The sequence below is a fragment of the Schistocerca americana genome, chromosome X (genome assembly GCF_021461395.2).
Source record: "Schistocerca americana isolate TAMUIC-IGC-003095 chromosome X, iqSchAmer2.1, whole genome shotgun sequence".
In the NCBI taxonomy this organism is placed as follows: Eukaryota; Metazoa; Arthropoda; class Insecta; order Orthoptera; family Acrididae; genus Schistocerca; species Schistocerca americana.
The window spans coordinates 545,120,212-545,144,983 of NC_060130.1; the positions used below are offsets into that span (position 1 = coordinate 545,120,212).

A 24,772-nucleotide genomic window follows, 5' to 3' on the forward strand; every position below is an offset into this window, starting at 1 on the left:
TATGCGTACAGACCAACTAAGTGAAAAAGAGAAATATGAATTAGAATGTGTTTCATTTTGTGTCCGCAGCTCGTGGTCTAGTGGTTAGCGATGCTGACTCTGGATCACGGGGTCCGGGGCTTGATTCTTGGCCGGGTTGGGGATTTTTTTCTACCCGGGGTCTGGGTGTTTGTGTTGTCTTCATCATTTCATCATCATCGTCATCATTCACGAAACGGGGTGGCGACAGGAAGGGCATCCGGCCACCCCTTAAATTAACCATGCCAAATCTGATCGTAACCATGCCGACCGTGTGAAAACGTTGGACAAAGGCACAAGAAAAAGAGGAATGTGTTTCATTTAAAAGGCGAATCCAAAGTCATTCACGTTGACACTAAAGCATAGACTTCTGATATTCTCCGAGCATACTGCTAGGATCACAAGTATTAGACCATATCGGGTATTGGAATCCCAGGAGGAGATATTACGTGAACTCATAGAAAAAATATTGGCTGACGATATTATTGCAGAAAATAAAAGTCCGTGGCATGTGCCATTACTGCTAATTCTGAAGAAAGTGGAAAACTAATATATAGTTTGGTTGCCAATTCTCGTAAGGTAAACGAGATTTCAATAGGGGAGGCATTCCCAATCCCGAACATATCGAAAATTCTGGGCCATCTGGGAAACACTAAGTATTTTCCCACAATGGATTTGGGCAGTGGATACCATCAGATATTAATGGATCCCCAGGATAGGGAGAAAACTTCATTTAGTGCTAATTATCAGCACTATGAGTACAAGAGGATGCTGATGGGATTAAAAGAGACTCTTAGTAAGTTTCAAAGACTAGTGAACATTGTACTGTCAGGATTACAGAGAAGAAAATGTTTGGTATATTTGGACGATTTAATAACCTTTCCGATGTCTAAAGAGACATTACGTAAAATTTAACTCTTATACAGAATGATCTGCGATTACTTACTTCTCTATTTCATCTCTCAAAGCTAGCCATTCGTCTTCTACTATATTGCTTTCCCGTGTATCAATAGTGGCCTAATGTTTCCCATGAAACTCTCAACAACCTCTGGTTCTTTCAAGTTATTCAGGTCGCATCTCGTTAATTTCCTATCTTTCTGCAAATTCCTCAGTTTTAATCTACAGTCCATAACCAATAAATTATGATCAAAGTCCACTTACTGGTATGCCCCCGGATATATCTCACACTTAAAATCAGGCTCTGAAATCTCCGTCTTACCAATATACAATCAATCTGAAAACTTCCAGGATCTCCAGTTAGTGATTACACACGAAAAAAATGTTTGCAGATTTCTTGGAAATTTTCTGCATCTCTCCACTATGGTTGCACCTATCTTGCCTTGTGACAATATTGACCAAGCGTCATTTCAATTGGGTCCGTCTTAATAATAAAAGGTTTGTCAGAATCTCTTTCTGTTGGCTTCCCCACTCATAACTTCCGGTGTCCTTTAGCAATTACACAAAGGTGCTGCAATTTGACCGAAACGTCTTAGGAACTTTCTGTAGTATCCTACTAAACCTAAGCATCCTTTAAATTCTTTCTTTACCTTCGGCACTCGGAATCTCTTTACCTCTCTATGTTCTGCTCGTCTGGTTGTACTGCTCTATCGGTTATTCTATGTCCCAAAAATATTAGTTCCTTTGGTAAAAATTCCCACTTGTCTCGATGCAATTTCAGCCGGTGTTCCATGTGTTTGTCGAAAACCTCTCGTAATTTGTCATTATGGTATCGTAAGGAACTTGAGAAACAGATAATATCTGAATATTCATCCTGCAGAATGTGAATGCGATCCTAGCATAACACGGTAGCTGGCAGGGATGACTTACCTATGAGGGCAACAGCCCCAACCGTTCGTCAGGCAACCGTCCGCAAAGCGTGTTCCAGGTGTCCTTGAAAGTCGTTTACTGGAGCCGGACGCTGGAGATCGAAGCAAACGGCTGGCAGCCCAATTGAGTTGGTCCGTGGTGGCGGAGGCGGAGGTGGAGGCAACGACTCGGCCTGAGGTCCCCGTCGTGTCTCCGTTCCGGCCTCTGTTTCCTCTCTGCATGCTATGCGTCTAATAAAGCGCACGACAGGGCTCTCTGAATCCGAGCTGCTTTCAATCTGCAGCGTAGCAGAGGCTTCGTCGCCGCCCCGTTGCTGCACATTCCGCACCGACTTGTACTTCCTGAGAGACACTCGAGCAGGACGTGGGGAAGGACTCCGAGAGCCAGAGCTGCTGCGCGCCAGGGGGGCCAAGTCCTGCGCGTGGCGTCTCAGCTGCTCGTCACGTGCCGATGCCGTCAGTCTGCGGGACATGCGGCGGTGAGGAGACTCCGTCACTGAACCATTAATGCTGCCCTGCTGTGCTGTCTGCCTTGTGAACAACGATCGGGCCTGCGGCGAGGAGGACTCGGCGTCACGCCTGCTGCGGTGCATGTTCTGCATCTCGATCGTAGTCTCCACTGATGGCGCGGAGGTGGCGCGACGTGACACGTGCCCCGAGCCGCGACTGGTGCTGGGACCGTATACACGAGCAAACATCCACTGCTGGTCGGCCTCTGCCACCTCAGTCACGTCTTCAATATCCTGTCAACACAAAAAATTATCTTAGCAATCGAAAGCATTCACTACATGGGACAGAGTGACCATTGTGATTAATGCACTGAACACAGCAACAAGTCGCGTATGTTGGATTAATTTTGACCAGTTTCGATCGTCAGATGTCAGCATCCTCAGATATTCATTGCCCTAGTGGCAACACGCCACCGCATGATCCACAGACCTTGACAAGGTGGGGCGACTTGCGTTCCTCAGCGATACATGTAGAGAAGGATCCTTTATTTTATGATTATATGATAGTGGAACAAACACTGGTAGCAGTTACTTCTGTAAAATATCTGGGAGTATGCGTACGGAACGATTTGAAGTGGAATGATCATATAAAATAAATTTGGGTAAGATAGAGCAGCAATCAGTCGTAGAATTAAGTTGCTTTAATATGACATTTGTAGTCACAACGTAGATCAGATTTCGACCTGTGTCAGGTCATTATCAATGCAGTGCGGAATTATAGCAGTTCTTCGTGTTCAAGTGAATGTTTGCAGAGTTCAACCATTGTAATGGTTGAACTCTGCAAACATTCACTTGAACACGAAGAACTGCTATAATTCCGCACTGCATTGATAATGACCTGACACAGGTCGAAATCTGATCTACGTTGTGACTATAAATGTCATATTAAAGCAACTTAATTCTACGACTGATTGCTGCTCTATCTAACCCAATATAACCACAGTCTTTGCGTGCACCCACCCCATGGAGGGCAACCTGATAAAATTAATTGTTGGTAAGGCGGGTGCCAGGTTGAGATTCATTGGGAGAGTCCTTAGATAATGTAGTCCATCAACAAAGAAGGTGGCTTACAAAACACTCGTTCGACCTATACTTGAGTATTGCTCATCAGTGTGGGATCCGTATCAGGTCGGGTTGACAGAGGAGATAGAGAAGATCCATAGAAGAGCGGCGCGTTTCGTCGCAAGGTTATTTGGTAAGCGTGATAACGTTACGGAGATGTTTAGCAAACTCAAGTGGCAGACTGCGCAAGAGAGGCGCTCTGCATCGCGGTGTAGCTTGCTGTCCAGGATTCGAGAGGGTGCGTTTCTGGATGAGGTATCGAATATATTGGTTCCCCCTACTTATACCTCCCGAGGAGATCACAAATGTAAAATTAGAGAGATTCGAGAGCGCACGGAAGCTTTCCGGCAGTCGTTCTTCCCGCGAACCATACGCGACTGGAACATGAAAGGGAGGTAATGACAGTGGCCGCGTGGGATTAGCCGAGTGGTCTAAGGCTCTGCAGTCATGGACCGTGCGGCTCGTCCCGGCGGAGGTTCGAGTCCTCCCTCGGGCATGGGTGTGTGTGTTTGTCCTTAGCATAATTTAGATTGAGTAGTGTGTGAGCTTAGGGACTGATGACCTTAGCAGTTAAGTCCCATAAGATTTCACACACATTTGAACATTTTTAATGGTTCAAATGGCTCTGAGCACTATGGGACTTAACATCTGTGGTCATCAGTCCCCTAGAACTTAGAACTACTTAAACCTAACTAACCTAAGGACATCACACACAACCATGCCCGAGGCAGGATTCGAACCTGCGACCGTAGCAGTCGCGCGCTTCCGGACTGAGCGCCTAGAACCGCGAGACCACCGCGGCCGGCCATTTTTAATATCAGTGGCACGTAAAGTGCCCTCCGCCACACACCGGTGGGTGGCTTGTAGAGTATAAATGTTGATGTAGATGTAAAGACAGGCGGTGCAAATGTAGTGGAGGGGTATCCGCGGAGGAGCCAGACAAACATGTAGTTCCTCATGAGGGACAGCAGTCTTTTCACTAGTTGCAGGAGCAACAGTCAGGATGAATGATCTTGCCTTATAACATTAGCCAACATGGCCTTGCTGTGCTGGTTCTGTGAACGGCTGAAAGCAAGGGGGAAAACAACTGTAATTTTTTCTGAGTGCATGCATCGCCACTGTGTGGTTAAATGACGATGGGAGACACTTGCATAAGACATTCCGGAGCTAAAATAGTCCTCCATTCTGATATGTGGGCAGGAACTTCTCAGGAGGATTTCGTCATCAGAAAAAACAAAACTGGCTTTCTTCGGGTCGGAGCGTAGAATGTCAGACGCCTAATCAAGTTGGCGGTTTATAACATGTAAAAAGGTCATGGATAGGCTGAAGTTACTAAGAGTGGGTCCTGATGTGGTTCGGTGTTAGGATGATCATCACTTCCCATCAGGTGAGTACAGGTTATAAATACAGAATTAAATAGGGGTATCGCAGGAATAGGTCTAATGATTAATAAGAAAATAGGAACGCGGGTGGGCTACTATGAACAGCATAGAGAACGCATTGTCGTAGCAAAGTTAGACATTGCCACCTACCACAGTGTACAAGTTTATATGCCATCTAGCTTTGCATATGGTGGAGATTGAAAGAATTTGTGTTGAGATGAAAGAATTATTCACATAGTTAAAGGAGGGGAAAATTTAATTCTGTGGGGCTAGAATTTGATAGCAGGAGGAGAAGGAAAATAGTAATAGAATGTGGACTTGGAGAAAGGAATGAGAGAGGAGAACGACTGGCAGAGCATAATTTAATCATCGCTAACACCTGGTTTAAGTGTATGTAAGATAGTTGCATCCTTGGAAAAGACCTGGAGACACTGGAAGATTTCACACTGATTGTATAATGGCAAGACAGAGATTTCGGAACAAGATTTTAAAGTGTAAGATATTTCCAGGGGCAGATATTGACCTTGACCATAATTTATTGGTTATGGACTGGAGATTAAAACTCAAGAAACTGCAGAAAGGTAGGAAATAAATAAGATGCGGCATGAGCAAGTTCAAAGAACCAAAGGTTTCAGAGGGAGTATAAGGCAACGATTGACTGAAACAGGGGAACGGAATACGGTAGTAGACGAATGGTTAGCTTTGCAACATGAAATACTGAAGGCAGCCAAGGATCAAGTAGGTAGAAAGAAATGGCCTAGTAAAAATCCGATAACATCACAGAATATACTGAATTTAATTACTGGAAGGAGAATATATAAAAACGCAGAAAATGAAGTAGACCAAAAGGAACACAGATGTCTAAAAATGAGATTGACACGAAGTGCAACGTGGCTAACCAGAAATGGAAGTTCAAAAATGGTTCAAATGGTTGTGAGCACTATGGGACTTAACTTCTAAGGTCATCAGTCCCCTAGAACTTAGAACTAATTAAACCTAACTAACCTAAGGACATCACACACATCCATGCCCGAGGCAGGATTCGAACCTGCGACCGTAGCGGTCGCGCGGTTCCAGACTGTAGCGCCTAGAACCGCTCGGCCACCTCGGCCGGCGAAATGGAAGTGGAAGGCTATAAGAGCATGTATAAGTAGGAGATGATAGATACTGCCCACAGAAAAATTAAAGAGACCTTTGGAGGAAAGGTAAGCTGCTATATGAACATCAAGAACTCAAATGGAAAACTAGTGACAAGCTAAGAAGAGAAAGCTGGACGATAAAAGGAGTATATCGAGGGGCTACGCAAGGGAAATGAACCTGAAGGCAGTATTATAGAAAGGAAGAGGGTTTAGATAAAGATAAGATGGGAGATATGACACTACGAGAAGAATCTGTCAGAGCACTAGAAGACCAAGGTCGAAACAAGGCCCCTGGAGCAGACGACATTCTGTCCGAACACTGATACACTTGGGAGAAACAGTCATGACAAAACTCCTCCATCTGGTGTGCAAGACAGGCAAAATAACCTCTTACTTCAAGAGGAAAAATAGGTGCTGATAAGTGTGACTGTTACCGAAATATCAGTTTAACAAATCGTGGTTGCAAAATACTAACACGAATTCTTTACAGAAGAATGGAAAAACTGGGAGAAGCTGGCATCGGGAAAGGTCAATTTTGGTTTTGGAGAAAAGTAGAAACACTCTAGGCAATACTTACCCTACGACTTATTTTAGAGGCTTGGTTAAAGGGAGATAAACTTACTTTTACAATGTTTGTAGACTTTTAGAAAGCTCTGGCAGTGTTGACTGGAATACATTCTTTGAAATTCTGAAGGTGGCAAGAGTAAATAAAGAGGACAGAAGGTTATATACAACTTGTACATAAAGCAGACACCATTTATTAATAAGAGTCGAAGGGCATGAAAGAAAAGCAGTGATTGAGAAGGGAGTGAGACAGCGTTGCACACTCCCCCACTGTTATTCAAACTGTACATTAGTAAGCTGCGAAGGTAACGAAAGAAAGTATTGGGAGAAGGGATTAGAGTTCAGGGAGAAGGAATAAAAACTCTGAAGTCTGCTGCTGACATTGTAATTGTGTCAGAGACAGCAAAGGATTTGAAACAGCAGTTGAATCGAATGGGGAGTATGGTGAAAGGAGGATATAAGGTGAACACGAACAAAAGCAAAACAAAGAGAATGCAATGTAGGCGAATTAAATCAGCGATGCTGAAGGAATTACACTAAAAGAAGTACCAGATAATTTTTGTTATTTGGGCAGTGAAATAACTAATTGTGCCGAAGAAGAGAGAATAAGCAAAGGCAAGCAAGACGTTTTGAATAAGAGAAGTTTGTTAATATCTACACTCCTGGAAATTGAAATAAGAACACCGTGAATTCATTGTCCCAGGAAGGGGAAACTTTATTGACACATTCCTGGGGTCAGATACATCACATGATCACACTGACAGAACCACAGGCACATAGACACAGGCAACAGAGCATGCACAATGTCGGCACTAGTACAGTGTATATCCACCTTTCGCAGCAATGCAGGCTGCTATTCTCCCATGGAGACGATCGTAGAGATGTTGGATGTAGTCCTGTGGAACGGCTTGGCATGCCATTTCCACCTGGCGCCTCAGTTGGACCAGCGTTCGTGCTGGACGTGCAGATCGCGTGAGACGACGCTTCATCCAGTCCCAAATATGCTCAATGGGGGACAGATCCGGAGATCTTGCTGGCCAGGGTAGTTGACTTACACCTTCTAGAGCACGTTGGGTGGCACGGGATACATGCGGACGTGCATTGTCCTGTTGGAACAGCAAGTTCCCTTGCCGGTCTAGGAATGGTAGAACGATGGGTTCGATGACGGTTTGGATGTACCGTGCACTATTCAGTGTCCCCTCGACGATCACCAGTGGTGTACGGCCAGTGTAGGAGATCGCTCCCCACACCATGATGCCGGGTGTTGGCCCTGTGTGCCTCGGTCGTATGCAGTCCTGATTGTGGCGCTCACCTGCACGGCGCCAAACACGCATACGACCATCATTGGCACCAAGGCAGAAGCGACTCTCATCGCTGAAGACGACACGTCTCCATTCGTCCCTCCATTCACGCCTGCCGCGACACCACTGGAGGCGGGCTGCACGATGTTGGGGCGTGAGCGGAAGACGGCCTAACGGTGTGCGGGACCGTAGCCCAGCTTCATGGAGACGGTTGCGAATGGTCCTCCCCGATACCCCAGGAGCAACAGTGTCCCTAATTTGCTGGGAAGTGGCGGTGCAGTCCCCTACGGCACTGCGTAGGATCCTACGGTCTTGGCGTGCATCCGTGCGTCGCTGCGGTCCGGTCCCAGGTCGACGGGCACGTGCACCTTCCACCGACCACTGGCGACAACATCGATGTACTGTGGAGACCTCACGCCCCACGTGTTGAGCAATTCGGCGGTACGTCCACCCGGCCTCCCGCATGCCCACTCTACGCCCTCGCTCAAAGTCCTTCAACTGCACATACGGTTCACGTCCACGCTGTCGCGGCATGCTACCAGTGTTAAAGACTGCGATGGAGCTCCGTATGCCACGGCAAACTGGCTGACACTGACGGCGGCGGTGCACAAATGCTGCGCAGCTAGCGCCATTCGACGGCCAACACCGCGGTTCCTGGTGTGTCCGCTGTGCCGTGCGTGTGATCATTGCTTGTACAGCCCTCTCGCAGTGTCCGGAGCAAGTATGGTGGGTCTGACACACCGGTGTCAAAGTGTTCTTTTTTCCATTTCCAGGAGTGTAATATTAATTTAAGTATCAGAAAGTCTTTACTGAAGGTATTTGTATGGAGTGTAGCCTTGTGCGGAAGTTCAACGTGGATGATAGAAAGTTCACACAAGAAGTGAATAGAAGCTTTTGTGATGTGGTGCTACAAAAGAATACAGAAGATTAGATTGCTAGATCGCGTAACTAATGAGTAAGCACTGAACATAATTAGAGAGAAAAGAAATTTGTGGCATAACTTAAGTACAAGAAGGGATCGGTTGACAGGGCGTAGTCTCAAACATCAAAGAGTCATTACTTTAGAATTGGAGAGAAGTATGGAAACTGCAGAGGGAGACTAAGGAGGTTTAGAAAGATGTAGGTTACAGCTGTTATTCGGGGATGAAGAGGCTTGTATACAATAGGGTAATATTCAGAGCTGCATCAAATCAGTCTTCTGATTGAAGTCCACAACAACAAAAGTGGTAACACGTAAATAGTTAAAAACCACTGGTTGGAACCATCGTTGTGATAACAATAGCGCCAGGTGGTGTTCGTAACGTGTTGTCACTAGGGCAATGAACGTCTGAATGAGGATACTCGCGTCTGACAAGCGACGCTGGCCAAAAGAAATCAGTCTGTACGCGACTTCGGGCTGCTTTCAGTATATTAATAAAAATTTTAACATAATTTTTTTTAAAATTACGAGTGCATGCTGCAAAGAAGTGCCTCCGAATTTTTTATGTGAAAACTCTTAAAGCTTTTTAAATAGAACAAACATTATTAGCAATCTACATCTCTATTATTCATGTCTGTACGTTTATTCTTCAACATAGTCACCCTGCCGCGAACACATTTTTCCCAACGAGAAACCAGGTTGTTGCTACCTTCACTGTAGAATGTTTAACTTCGTTGACGGAGCCGCGACCTCACCTCTGCTTGCACTGTTTCATCACTGTGAAAGTGAACGCCTCGATGGTGTTATTTAAGGTTTGAAAACATGACAGTCGGTTGGGGCCAGGTCGGGACTGTATGAAGGATGATCGATGACATTGAATCCAATGCGTCGTATTGTTACAGATGTCGCAGTGCTCGTGTGTGGCCTGGCATTGTCACGCTCAAGGAGGGTGCGTTCCGTGTGTGGACGAATTCTTCGAATTCGAAACTCGGTTTCAGCACGCTGTTCCTCACGCACCGACACATTTACGTTGCACACCGCCATGTTTCACGTTACAATTCGGAGTCCTCTAGCTGCGGAAGGCAGCAAATGTGTAGATACGAAGAATAAAGATTTAGAATGTTAATAACTTTGTTTTATTTAAAAAGCTTTAAGAGTTGTTACTCAAAATATTCGGAGACATTTTGCTTTCAGCACGCCTTCGTAGTATTAGCAGCAGTTGTGATCTGCTGCGAATTATCCTTGAATGCTTCACAACATTGTTAGAGAAATTACATTTTGTGTTGACTGCATACTTCAGCACATGATAGGATGCAAGAAGCTAGACTACTCTGTTCCGAAGAACGTCACATTATCTACTCGTACATATGAAAAAATTACTGCTGAAGTTCCACGTTGTCCACTCATGGACTCATTACTGTTATTCCTATATGTTAATGACGTACCATTTCGTTAGAACTAGATGGGGATGGTGATTCTGCCTGTCGTCTACGTTGCATCGTCTGGTTGTGGACTGTGGGCTGTACTAATGGTGCTGAGGTCGTGCGTCGCCTAACGGGCCTCGAGTGACGGCTGGAGCTGGGATTGTTTCCAATAGGCCAAATCCTCCCTCCGTTCTCTTGCACCACGTCAGTTGCTTCCTCTTCTATATCCTACCAACATAATAAAATTTATATCTTAGCAAACAGAGAAATCCTGTGCAGGGGACACAACGACCGTTGTAATTCATCTACAGAACATAGCAACAGGTCTCGTGTTGTTTGATTTATTTTTACCGATTTCACTCGTCAGACGCGATCGTTCTCAGAAATTCATTGCCGGACAATGGCAACATGTTAGAAGTTAAAAGCACCGCTCGGCACCATCCTTGTGCTGAATAGGATACACACGTCTGACGGCGAAACCACTCAAAATAAATCAAACAGAACGTTACTGCGGCTGTGTTCTGCACGTCAATAAAAATTTTAATATAATATTCAAATAGTAAATCAGAATCGAATATTTAAAAAATGTAGCATATGTTCGCTGGCCGCGGTGGTCTCGCGGTTCTAGGCGCTCAGTCCGGAGCCGCGCGACTGCTACGGTCGCAGGTTCGAATCCTGCCTCGGGCATGGATGTGTGTGATGTCCTTAGGTTAGTTAGGTTTAAGTAGTTCTAAGTTCTAGGGGACTGATGACCTCAGATGTTAAGTCTCATAGTGCTCACAGCCATTTGAACCATTTTTGTAGCATATGTTCGTCTTTTTTTTCCTTTATTGAATTTCGGTCCCCCCCGAAGGGGGCGGGCTGGCAGCAGCCTAGTACGCTGCTCTATAGCCTACAGACTTTTTAAAAACGTAAGAAGAAAAGAAAAACAGGCGATAAAACGGTGACTTAAATTGTAAAACGGCGGAAAATTGTGGAAAGTTAAAACAGAAAGCAAAGGGGTTGGCAATGTTAATAAAATACACAGGAATCAGATAAGTAACATAGTAGACACACAATTAAAAAAACATGGCGACAGTCTGGTTTCTGTTCACAAGAGATAAAAAATCACACCCAGCGACAGTATGATGGCCATTCGCAACACTTCCCAAAAGACACACAACACGGAACACTCACTGTAAAACACTGCACGAAAATGTCGGGACAAAGATGAAACTCCCTAGCCAAGGGGAGATGGGGGGGGGGGGGACCTGGATGAGGGGGAAAACAAGGAGGGAGGAGAGGAAAAAATGAAAGGGGGGGGAACCAAAGGAGGGAGAGGACTCATAAGGGGGCAGAGGGGCAGGGCAGACGCGAGAGGGAATGGGAAAAGGCAGAAGAGGGAAATGCAAAAGGACTCGAGGGTGAGAAGGGGGGCAGAGAGAGGGTAGGTGGGGAAGAAAGAGGATGGGAGGGGGGAGGAGAGGGAGCCCGGGAAAAGGACAGAGGAAAGGAGGGGGAGTGAGGATCAGAGTTGATAGGAGGGATAAATGGAGGGAGAGATGGCGTCATCTGGGAGGGGGAGTTGATGGAAGCCACCTTGGGAAAGGAGATGAAGGGTGTAGAGATGGATGATAGGGGGGACACAACAGTGAAGACTTGGCAGGGGGCGAGGATGGGAGAGGAGAGGAGCAACTAGGGGGTGAGGGGGATCAAGGCGGCGGGAGGTGTAGAGTATGCGGATATGTTCGAGGAATAGGAGCAGATGGGGGAAAGGAATGAGGTCATAGAGGATCCGCATGGGGGACGGGAGGTGTATACGGAAGGTGAGGCGGAGTGCATGACGCTCAAGGATCTGGAGGGACTTATAGAATTTTGGGGGGGGGGGGCAGATATGTCCATCCGAATGTTCGTTAGTATATAGTGTAAAATCTGAAGTAAATATATCAAGAACTTTTCCAGATTTTTGGTAACAACGTTTCCAAAAGCAGATAGCCTACGTCCATTCAAATGTTCATTAGAGTATAGCGCAAAAAATTTGAGGAAAATCGGTCAAGAACATTCGAGATTTTTGCTAGCAACTTGAACAACGACTTGTGTATACGGTCTGAACATTAATAAATCCGACGAACTGCAGCGACAGATTCCTGTGTGGAAATGGAGGAAAAACGGTTCTATGAACATTTGTCCGGAAATGCATCGTTGCCGCGGTAGATGGCACTGACGAATTAAAGTTCCTCTGACCACGTGCCGTGTGTTCCTTGTGTGTTGCAGGTTGTGTAACTGACGCAGCGTAATGTGAGCAACAGAACGGTCTGATATTCATGTCGGGAACAAGCCGAGATGGTCGTTTGTGTATGGCCAAGCAGATGGAAACGGTTCTCCTTCACCTCACTCATCTCCTTTCCGAACAGCTTAGTTCCCGTTGCTCTGGAATCTTCCTCTTCCTGGCCCTCGAACGTTCTTATGACCGCGTATAGCATTCCGGTCTCCTCTTCAAGCTCCAAACCTTCGCCCTTCATATTAATTACGTCCGTCTGATCGGCTTCTTTCTCTCCCGCCGTCCTTCCTACGTCACCATCCATAACACGGATTCCTACACCTTTCTTCCCTCCGCCGGTGTGCCCCAAGGCTCCGTCCTCTCCCCCTTTCTGTACCTTTTATATACGGCGGACATGCCGCCGCCGTCACCCCCCGTCCACCTTCTCCAGTTTGCCGATGACACCGCCTTCCTTGCCCTTGCCCCCACCCTGCAGCGCTCCCAACACCTTCTCCAATCCCATCTTGACTGGTTCACCGCCTGGTGCAACCAGTGGTTGCTCAAAGTCAATCCCTCCAAAACCCAGGCGATCATTGTAGGCAAAACCACCCCTTCCTTCCGCCTCCTTGGTTTATATCTCACCATCTATGGCCGTCCTATCGCCCTCACCCCCACCCTTACGTACCTTGGCATCACCCTCGACCGTCGACTCTCCTGGACCCCCCATCTCCGGGCAACCCAAGCCAAGGCACACTCCCGACTCCATCTCCTCAAGCTCCTTTCCGGCTGTATGTGGGGTCTGGGCCCCTCCACCATACTCCACACCTATAAATCCCTTATCCGCCCTATCCATTGTTACTCCCATCTGGCCTGGATCTCCGCCCCCCCCTACCTTTTATAAATCCCTTCAAATCCTTGAACGTTATGCTCTCCGCCTCGCCTATCCCATCCGTCTCCCCTCCCCCACGCGGATCCTGTACGATCTCATTCCGTTCCCCCACCTCCTCCTTTTCCTTGAAGATATGGATCCTGTACACCTACCACAAGCTCGATCCTCCTCACCCGTTTGTCTCGCCCATCCTGTCCCACCCCCGCCCACTGCCACACCTGTATTCCCACGTCCCACCCGGTCTCCATCTCTCCACCCTTCTTACCCTCTCCCAAGGTGGCTTCTGCCAGATCCCCCTCCCTGATGATGCCCTCCTCCCCTTCATCTACCCCTCCTACCTACTTTGATCCTCCCACCCTCTTCCTGTGTTTGTTCCTTTGGGCACCCTCCTTCCCTTCTCTCCCTCTTCCCTCCCACTCCTCCCCCGGGCTTCCCCTCCCCTGTCCCTCTCCTCCTCCCCCCATCTCCTCAGCCATTGGCATCCTTGTTTTCCCCTCTCCCCCACCTCACCCTCTTGGCAGGTCCCCGGACTCGCACACTCTAAGTGGACATTCGCGCGCCGGAGATCATCGCCATCAGTGTCTCGTGTGTGCCGTCGTGTTTAGTGTTCAGTGTTCACCGTCACACTCCATCGTTCACCAGTGCCATCGACATCTTCAGTGTTTGTGCTTCGTGTCAACAGTTTGTAGTGTGGATTGTCATCGAGTGTGAACGGCTTCATGTTTTTTTTATGTTCATGTGTCTACTGTTTTTTCCCCGCCGTTTTGTTCCAACTCATGTGTCTTCTCTGTTTTTGTCATTGTACTATCTTTGGCTGAAGAGCGGCGTATTGTGCTGCTGCCAGCCTACCTGTTCTACGGGTTTTAAAATCACAATAAAGAAAAAAAATGGAAACGGTCGAGAGGCAGCACGACTATAATAGAACAAGAATCCTCAAAGACACCAAGCACATCACAAAACATTTCAAGCCATTTTTAGGCGTTTGTGTGATCATAGGTCTTTCTAGACAGACGCCCAAAAAGGGGTTGCAATGTTTTGTGACGTGGTTGGTGTCTGTGAGGGTCTCTGTTTTGGAATAACCGTGCTTCTAGTCGACCGTTTCCATCTGCTTGGCCGTACACAAACACCATCTCGGCTTGGTCCTGTCGTGAATACCGCACCATTCTGCTACTTACAGTACGCTGCGTCAATCACATAGCCTGCAACATACAAGGATCAGACGACACGTGGTCAGAGGAACTTCAGTTCTTCAGCGCCATCTACCGTGGCAACGATACATTTCCGAACTCATGTTCATAGGACCTTTTTTTCCTCCATTTCCAGTCAGCAATCCGTCCCTGCAGTTTGTCGATTTTATTAATGCTCATCCTGTATACGGGGTGGTCAGGAAAAGTCTGTAAAGCTTGTGAGGATATTGCAGGGTAGGTTATGCTGAGAAATAATTGTTAAGAAAAAAAGTTCAATGCGTTGCACAGTTTCTGAGTTCATCAGCGTTGAAATTAGTCAGTCAGGACGCTGTGCGCGCGAATTCAAGCGGCCCGCCAGAAACAGTATCACCAAACGTGTGCTTTGTTTGATATCCTAAAACCGAACAACAGAGTTGTAAAAAAGTTGGACTTGGGACGGCAGTGAGGATCGAACCCGAGCCAAAGGCTGAGCAGTGTCGTACACCTATCAGCTACGCTATGAGAACAACTGAGACTAAAACGGCAGAACCTATCGATTTTTTTTCTTAACAATTACTTCTCAACACAACCTACCCTGCAACACCTTTACATAATTTTCAGACTGTTTCTGACCATCCTGTGTATACAGGATGTCTCTCCTGAGAGTCTTCAGGCGCTTTTTCTCTGATGTTTCGGCATATATTTGCAATTTCGTTTTTGCAATTAGTAACTGGAGTCAGCCCAAAGAAATACCACCTCTCACGACTTTACGCGGTGCCCACTGTCGACGGAAAGCGTCTGTTTGTTTCCTGTTACAAACAAAAACATTCTTGCAATGGAATTTTATGTGCCCATTTCATAAAGCGACACCAAATTAGTGCGTTATTTGTTCTGTCGATATATATTAACAGGGACAGTAAAACACGAAGAATAACCAGTACTGCACAGCAATAGCACCGACCTGGCCCGCGCTGACTGCTACCACCATGCAGCAGCGCTACTTAGTCGCTGTTGGAGTATTGGTTATACTTCATGTTTTACTAATCTCGTTAATACATGTTGTTGAAATGAATATCGCACTTAACTAATAAGGGAATGCTCTATCGAGTGGGCAAGTAAAATTCCATTTTCAAAATCATATTATTTGTAAAGGGACTTTGGGCGACGCATGAAAGACGTGATGAGCAGTACTTGTTTGGGCTGACTGAACCTATACAGTGGAGAAACGAAATTGCAAATATCAGTCGAAAATTCAGAGAAAATGCCCCTGACGGCCGATGTAGATATACATCGGTCAACCAGGACATTGTGGCCACCGGCGTACAAGCGATATAAGCCCGTCCAGGCGATAGCAGCGTCACCTGGCGAGGAATGACTGGTAGTCAGACACGCACGGTGCACGTAGTATCAGTGAGCGTGCTGTCCGTGTGTAGAACTGCGAAGGCGCGCGATCTATCTGAGTTTGACCGAGGGCAGATTGTGATAGCCCGCAGGCTCGGCACGAGCATTTCGGAAACTGCAGGACTTGTTGCGTGTTTGAGGAGTGCTGTGGTGAGCGTCTTCAGAACGTGACGAAAGGCAGACTGGTAAAACAGGACAGGCGGCGAATTGTGACAGAACTAACATCAGACTTGTAATGTTGGGCAGAGTGCAGGTGTTTCTGAACACACAATGCACCGAACACTCCTAACGATGGGCCTCCGAGGCCGACGACCTATGCATATCCCAGTGCTTAACGGAACGACGTCGGCAGCTACGAATGAAATGGGCACGGGACCATCGGCACTGGGCGTTGGCGCAGTGGAAGAGCCTTGCGTGGTCTGATGTATCCCGATACCTTCTTCATCATGCCTATGGGATGGAGCGAATCCATCGTCTTGCGGGGGAACAGCGCCTTGACACCTGGACTGCGGCTCCATTATGCTCTGGGGAACATTCACGTGGGCATCCATGGGTCCAGTGGAACTCGTTCAGGGCACCATGGCGGCCAAAGAGTACCGCACACTGGTTGCAGACCACGTACTCCCCTTCATGAGGATTACGTTTCCCTACTGCAGTGGCATCTTTCAACAACATAATGCACCATCTCACAAGGCGAGGAATGTGGTGGAGTGGTTCGAGGAACACAGTGGCGAGTTCCAATTGATGTGCTGGCCCCCCAAATCCCCAGATCTGAACCCGATCGAACACATCTAGGACGTGAGTGAACGTTGCGTCAAAGCTCATTGCCTCCTCGCTGGAATTTTAAGGAATTAAGAGAGTTCAAAATGGTTCAAATGGCTCTGAGCACTATGGGACTCAACTGCTGTGGTCATAAGTCCCCTAGAACTTAGAACTATTTAAACCTAACTAACCTAAGGACATCACACACATCCATGCCCGAGGCAGGATTCGAACCCGCGACGGTAGCGGTCGTGCGGTTCCAGACTGTAGCGCCTTTGACCGCTCGGCCACTCCGGCCGGCAATTAAGAGAGTTGTGTGTGCAGATATAGTGCTAACTTCCTCCAGCGACCTATCAAGGCCTCATTGCTTTCACGCCACGACGCGTCGCCGCTGTTATCCGAGTCAAAGAGGGACATTCAGCTATTAGCGTAAGAACAAAAAGAAAGCCGGCAGTCTGCGATCCGATTCGCAGCTATACGCGCCACAGTTGCCATTACGGGTAGAATGTCAAGCGCTCTCCGGTAGGTCTGTAGTCTTTCTCATACGATTTTACAGAAACTATTCACCACAAAAAATTGATTTTTACGGTTACGTATAATTTTACATATCAGCTTCAGGATGATGTGCCCGTCATCTCGCTAATAGTCATACTTATTGTGATATTCTCATTTAAGTAAGTCGCTGACCGAAGTTCGAACAGGTTTGCAAGGAAAAATATGGGTTGCTAGGATTTTCTGTTTGGTGACTAGTACACCATATGTTGCTGCAAATCAAGTTTAGCTAAGATACTGGATTTTTCTTGGGAGTTCGAAGGAGGTCTCTACCTGCATCCGATCTCGAGAAAATGGGATTCATATAACACGTATACCTCTGACCGTATGAGCGCGAGAATGAAATATTCATAACATGCCTCATATCTCCTAAACCGTTCGAGATATCAACACGACATTCTGGAAAGTGATACCATGCATAGAGGAGAGTATTTTGCTATATGGTTAACATACGGAACTTTTTTAAATACTGAGATTTAGTAGAAGCTATGGTTTTTATTTTACTTTTTCAATCCAGTACTTTAATATTTTAAGGGGCTCCGGAACGCCCTATACTTGCAATGTTAAAATAACGCTTATAAATTACATCTTTCCTCACAAAGTATTTGAGGTAGGAAGTTGAACTTTTTACAGATTATTTATTGGAATATGGGCTACAACTTAACACAGGGATTTTACAAAATTTTAGTTCAGTTATTAAAGATGATTTTTTTTCAATTGTAATGAAAATTCACAACGTTTTTTTGCAATTTTTTATTTATATATTCAAAAATATACAGTTTTTTGGAAAAATGCTGTGTTAAATTATGCAGAAGGTACTGTGTAACATTTACTGAAAGTTTGAAACAAATATGTTTGGAAGATCCTTAGAAAACATGTAATTAGTATGAGAAAATAAAAGTTTTGGGAATCGAGCGACAAAGATTGGATTAACTTTTTAGTGCATTCCAGGCCCATAGGATGGATTATCTTCATCCTCTGCAAACTCCTCCTCCAGCTTCCTCTTGTTCCTCCTCCTGTTTACTCTTGCTTGTATTTCTAGACTCTTTACAGCCCTGTCTGCAGCCCGAAGGCGTTCCTTGTCTAAAGCAAGCATCGCTCGTTGTTGTGTTCGTAGATTTTGCTACCATTTTCTACAGTTGCAGTTACTGCAACACTGTTCCAAAAGATGGTCATGTATGAACACTTATCACATTTCAGTTGTATTTCACTAGCAAGTCCTACGTGCTTTATTATGGAGAGTTCCAGACCAACTTCACTACAATGAATACATCTTACACAGTTTGAAAAAATTCCTTTCAGAACCGACATATCAAATATTTCATTCACATCCGATTCGCCCATAAAACATTCATTGTTTTCACTCATTGAACCAAGCTTCTTCTGTGAAGTATTTTCTTTCCCACTTTGACTGCTGTGGGCAGGTGTACTTGAGAGGTTAGGTTCACTCACTTGGTTATCGTCTTTATTGTTTACAGTAATAACACATACATTTGGCTTTCCAACATTTCTCCTTTTCTTAAAAGCCTTCAGAGGATTTCTAATAACTTTACTTTTACTCATTATTATACTTCAACAAAACAGAGACTCAAGAAACAGAATTAATTACGAATATTTTAGAGATAACGACAGAGTAAATAAACATGAAACAATCGACAATCACACCAGCGATATATATTGAAGCATCACAGGTTAGCCACAACACATACTTTATCTCACATTACTAAAATGTACCTGATGAACACGGACGTTAATAATAACACCATTTGACAGCAGTTTAACAGCGCCACAGTGGGTCACGCCCATGTAGAACACATTTCAAAAAAAATTTAAAAATAGTTGTAGTCTTCGGAATTGAATAAATTATATATCTATTAAAAGGTAATAGTCTGCAGATTCAGAAAATGCAAAAAAGTAAAAATTGAACATTTCATGATTTTGAGCCTTTCCGGAGCCCCTTAAGTCTTCAACAGCTACTGAAAAGAGAATTTGCTGGCATGCAAATAAACGTCAAATTTCTTATCTTATGTTACTGCAAACCGATAAAATGAGGTTTTTCGTAAAGTATTGCCCAGCCTGGTCGCCTATTGCTTGTTTAATGAAACACTCTGTTTCAAAATCATGTCGCAATAGCTATTGCAAGGCGAGTTTGTGCAATGTATACAGTGTCTTGGCAAAAAAAGCAAAATTAATCCTGTCAACGGGAGAAATGTAGCCGTACCTAATAACTGATGAAGCATCTTAAAATGAGAAATATCTAACAAACCAGACAAAAATTTTCACCAATTCTGTTGCAGTTTTGGCGAAATTCTGTAACCCACACTATTTTTAATAGTGAACAACTGGAATGGTAACTTTCTCCGTTTTTTCATCTGAGAAATATGAAAATAATTCGCGTCCCCGTTCAGAGTGAAATCGTGAACTTCTCCACCATAATTATGTTTTAATGTGTTGAGGATAGATTACATGTATTTATAATCTATTTTAACCTTAATGAGTAATCTCAAGCGGTTCATAAAGTAATGAAACAGTGTAATTATTAAGGGCCGTCGATAGGTGGTGAAACAAGAGCTGCTATGGGTTTTTACAACAACACAAGTGAAGAAATTATCCGTTTCTTTTCATGTCAAAGATGTAATCCTTGTTAAGCTGTTGATCTGATTTGTACTCAGTTCCTCACTTAATAAACCACTGTTTCAGGAGGTTTAAGGTGCAGAAAGAAAATCATTTGCTAAGTTTAAGCACCACCGGTTCCTTATTAAAAATACGCTGGGTTACAAGAGTACTCTGAAATTGTAACAAAACGAACGATTCATCATGGCCTAACTAGTTAAGCTTCTATCTTCCCGAAAAGCGTCACGAGTGGTGATTTTTGGCTAAAAAGTTTAATAACTCAGATGAAAACAATTACCCGAGTCTGTTGCAATTGCAGGGGAATCCTGTAACGCAATGAATCCTTAATAATGCACAGCTGGCACTGAAACTTCGCAAATGCTTTTCTTTCTACATCTCAGTAATATCTGACATATGAAAAAGTGCAGCAAATACCGTACGATCCATCCATTCCTATCCCTGTACGGAGTGAGGGAGTGAATCTTCTTATTACAGAAATATTTTAATTCATCAGTGATATTGACTCTGACGAATAATTGGCAAGCTTCTGCAGGTCGTCAATGTATTCACACCTCAGAGTTACGAAAGAGTTTTATGGGATCAGTTTTACTTTGTAGCAGAAATGCAGTATTGTTCTATTAGAAGTAACAAATTTGGTGTGCGTGTATCTGTGGATATGAACGTTACAAAAACACGATAGTTCATGAACCGCTTGAGACGACTCATTAAGGTTGAAATAGATGATAAATATATGTAATATATCCTTAACACATTAAAAGATAAAAATTGACTCTGAAAGGGGATAGGAACAGAAGTATCGTGCACTTGGAATATAGTAATTCCATGGAAATGTCTTGATCTTTTCAGCGATCAAGACGTTACCATTATGACTTGCCAATTCTGAATGATCGCATACCTTACAAATGGATTACTTAATCAGTCAAATGGAAGATATGGTATACTATTTACTACGACATATTTTCATCTGTGTCAGCTGAACAACAGAGAGAAAATCCTTGGGTAAGTTTCCATTCCAGTCGTTCACTATTAAAAATATAGTGGGCTAAAGGACTCCGCCAAAACTGTAACAGAATTGGCGAAGTATTTTGTCTGATTTGTTAACCATGTCTCATATGAAGAAGGAATTATGAGGGACGGCTACTTTTCTCTTGTTGACAGATTTAATTTTGCTTTTTTTATATTTTTTTTTATTTTTGGCAAAAATATGATACAAATTGCACAAACTCAGCTTGCAATAGCTATTGCGACAGAATCTTGAGACAGAGTATTTTACTGAACAAGCAATAGGCGATCAGTACCTTACGAGAAACCTCATTATAACGGTTTGCTGTAATATAAGATGTTTCACGTTTATTTTCATACTACCAGACACTCTTTTCAATAGCTGTCGAAGACTCTTAAAAAAGTTACAGTACTGGACTGAAAAAAAACCCTTGCTTGTACTATATCGGCGTAGGTAAGAAAGTTCCGTATGTTAACCATATATACTCTTTGCGTGGTATCACTTACCAAAATCTCGTGTTGATATCTCGATTGGTTTAGGCTCAAATGGTTGAAATGGCTCTAAGCACTATGGGACTTAACATCTGAGGTCATCAGTCCCCTAGACATAGAACTATGTAAACTCAACTAACCCAAGAACATCACGCGCATGGATGCCCGAGGCAGGATTCGAACCTGCGACCGTAGCAGCCGCGTGGTTCCGGACTTAAGCGCCTAGAACCGCTAGGTCAACGTGACCGGCTCGATCGGTTTAGGAAATATGAGGCATTTTATGAGTATTTTATTCTCGAGCACATGCGGTCGGAAGTGTGTGTGCTACATAAATTCCATTTTCTCGAGAATGGAGACAGATAGAGATCTCCTTCGTAGTCTAAAGAAAAATTCGATATCTTAGCTAAATTTCATTTGCAGCAACAAAAAATGGTTCAAATGGCTCTGAGAACTATGGGACTTAACAGCTAAGGTCATTAATCCCTTAGAACTTAGAACTACTTAAACCTAACTAACCTAAGGACATCGCACACATCCATGCCCGAGGCAGGATTCGAAACTGCGACCGTAGCGGTCGCGCGGTTCCAGACTGAAGCGCCTAGAACCACTCGGCCACTTCGGCCGGTATTTGCAGCAACATTTGGTGTAATATTCACCAAACGTAAAATCAAAGTTACCCATATTTTTTGTTGCAATTTTTTTCGATTTTCGCGCAGCGTCTTACTCCAACGAGAATATCAAAATAAGTATGATCATTATCGAAATTTTGGGCACTTCACCATGAAGATGACATATGAAGCTATAAGTAACGTGAAAATAGATTCTTTTACCGATTAGTTTCCGTGAAATCGTTTGAGAAGGATTGTAGGGCATGCGCTTCGATTCTGTCAGCGCAGCGCGTCGCCAACCGGCGCGCCGAAAGCGGGCAAAGAATGTTTCGTTCATTCCGGCTAGCCAGTAGGCGCGGCCACCCGGGCTGCCACTGTGCGCTGCCACAATAGATAACAAGGGGATACTTACAGCTTTGGTTAAAGCAGCCTCGCTCTGGGAACCGCTGTACAGGGAGGTGCTGGATGATCAGTGTATGTAATTTTACTTGGCTCACTGAATGTTATGCTTACCTGTCGGAAGGGGGTTACTACTTTTGTGGTCTATTACTTTCTCTGCACACTTTCCGCAGGGCCCTCTGTTACGAACAGTCAAAAAGAATTTAGTTTACGCTAATACTCAAAGCAGAATTACAGGTTGCTTCGGGAAGCGGAACATACAACTAGGTGGCGCGCTACGGTGTGAATATTCCTACCCGGTTACTGCTCGCGGAGTGTATACGGTGACAGTTCATTCCAGTATTTGTTCCACTTCCACAGAATCTGCTGAATCGTTAAAAATCTGCTACGCTGCGATCACCACCATGGAAGGTGGTGATTGCTAAACAAACTTCGCAGAAACCACCCGCACAGCATCGCAATGGATACTGAAGCACTTCATGCAACCATCAGTGAAATGATTATCGACGCAATCATCGAGTTCCGCAACGCACACACATACACCAACATGTTTCACTTGTCGATGCAAGCCGGCCGGTGTGGCCGAGCGGTTCTAGGCGCTACAGTCTGGAACCGCGCGGCCGCTACGATCGCAGATTCGAATCCTGCCTCGGGCACGGATGTGTGTGATGTCCTTAGGTTAGTTAGGTTTAAGTAGTTCTAAGTTCTAGGGTACTGATGACCTCAGAAGTTAAGTCTCATAGTGCTCAGAGCCATTGAACCATTTTTTTGTCGCTGCAACTACAACAAGAGACCAGCAGCCCTCTTACAAATGCCAGTGGGACTGCACAGAGGGGGAAGGACGAGACGACCAACAGGACAAAATGGAGAAAATGCTATGTGTCGATACCACCCAAGAAGTAACACTCACTAACATGTTAGTTGCACTACTAACTTATACGCAAGTGCCGACAAACGGGCTTTCATCTTATTTGTTGAAAGTAGAGAGAGAAACATAGGCAGGCTCCACCTATGGCACTAGGCAAACTCATTAGGCGGGACTGCGACTACTATTCAAGCACATAATCAGTATTACAGCGGCAGCGAAAAACTGTGTCAAAATTGAGACTGTGTCAGGATTAACTGACAATGCCCTTGTTCAACACTTTTTCGTAGACAAAGCAAATTTGGAGACCTACATTTCGAAGTTCTTCGGCACTAAACAAGGCATCATCGATACTGTTGAAACCTATCTTAAGGAGGAAGAATTACTAATGGAACTGACAAGTTGCTGCGAAGTTACTGCCATCAGGACATTTAATAAAAATTATAATTTTGAACGAGCAAATGTTAAAAAGCTGTCTCCAGTTTGTATTGCGACATTTAGATCATAGCCGCTCCCACAGTTTGTTTATATTCATGGAGTTCGCTGTCCAGTGGACGTCTATGTACTCTCCGTCTTAGAATGTTATAATTGCTTACAATATGAACATGGCAGCAAACAGTGCACAAGTAACACAAGACGTGCGTACAGCGCAGGATCACGCAGTAGTGATACCTGTCGGAGGGCCAGTTCACCAACCTGTATTCACTTTACCATTGGTCACAGCGCCCATCTCCAACCTGCCCAATATGCCTCAAACACAAGGAAATCGACAAAATTACGTCTCTCAATAGTATTACCTTCCGAGAAGCAGCAGCTGTGTTTGAAAACAGGCCTTATGTGACTGCAGTTATTTCTTCCCCAAACACTCCTAGAGAGAGTACAGAATTCCCGCCCTCTTCCGACTCTATGCAAGTATCAGCACCGCCACCTACAGTCCGCAGCAGCTAACGTATACCGTGACGACACTACCGTAGACACCAGGAACGGTGGTCCAGCAGCTAACGTGGTCCAGTACAGTCACTGCCGATACCACAGCCCCCCTCTAATACAGCGTGCCCAACTACCCCGTCAGCAATGCGTAAATTCTATGGAACATAGAAAGAGCGGTCTTCTGGGATGTATTGCACCAACTAGAACTCTACTTTCCTCTTGGCCCAAGGGGTCCCAACTTCCACCCACCACAATATCACAGACTCAGACAACAGAGTCATGTTAGGAACTATCTTTTTAACAACATTTTAAGTATAATTACGATTGTGGTGAATGGTATATGGTACCAGTAGGTTACTAATGGGCCCTCCTCAGTACTACAAACAGACTCAATTCGGATGAGAATTCAAGATGTGCTGACCCCACTCCTTGCACCAAAAAACGGCCTATAAAATCATCTAGTGGAGCACAAGATTGCTCAATGCAAAGAGACAGCCTTCCACACCCACATGAATGGTACAACCAAATGGATCCCCGACGGCAGTTGACTTGAGCATAACATCCCCTGCTCTGTCTATCGGAACAACATGGGAAGTGATACCGGATACTTTAGGTCCGGATGACTTGGAAATTCAGATCATAATAAACGCACAACCTAGAGAGACTGTGAAAGACACAATCGGCCGGAA

General features: G+C 44.9%; 1 protein-coding gene across 1 annotated transcript in view; it reads right to left on the bottom strand.

The window, feature by feature from the left end:
* LOC124556146 (serine/arginine repetitive matrix protein 1-like) overlaps positions 1 to 24,772 on the bottom strand; it is a 290,854-nt gene that overhangs the window by 12,334 nt on the left and 253,748 nt on the right. Inside the window, exons 5-6 of the mRNA XM_047130159.1 lie at positions 10,166 to 10,372; positions 1,936 to 2,587 (exon numbers count right to left, since the gene is read on the bottom strand). Coding sequence (XP_046986115.1) covers positions 1,936 to 2,587; positions 10,166 to 10,372 — 859 coding nt within the window. The remainder of the gene's footprint in view (positions 1 to 1,935; positions 2,588 to 10,165; positions 10,373 to 24,772) is intronic.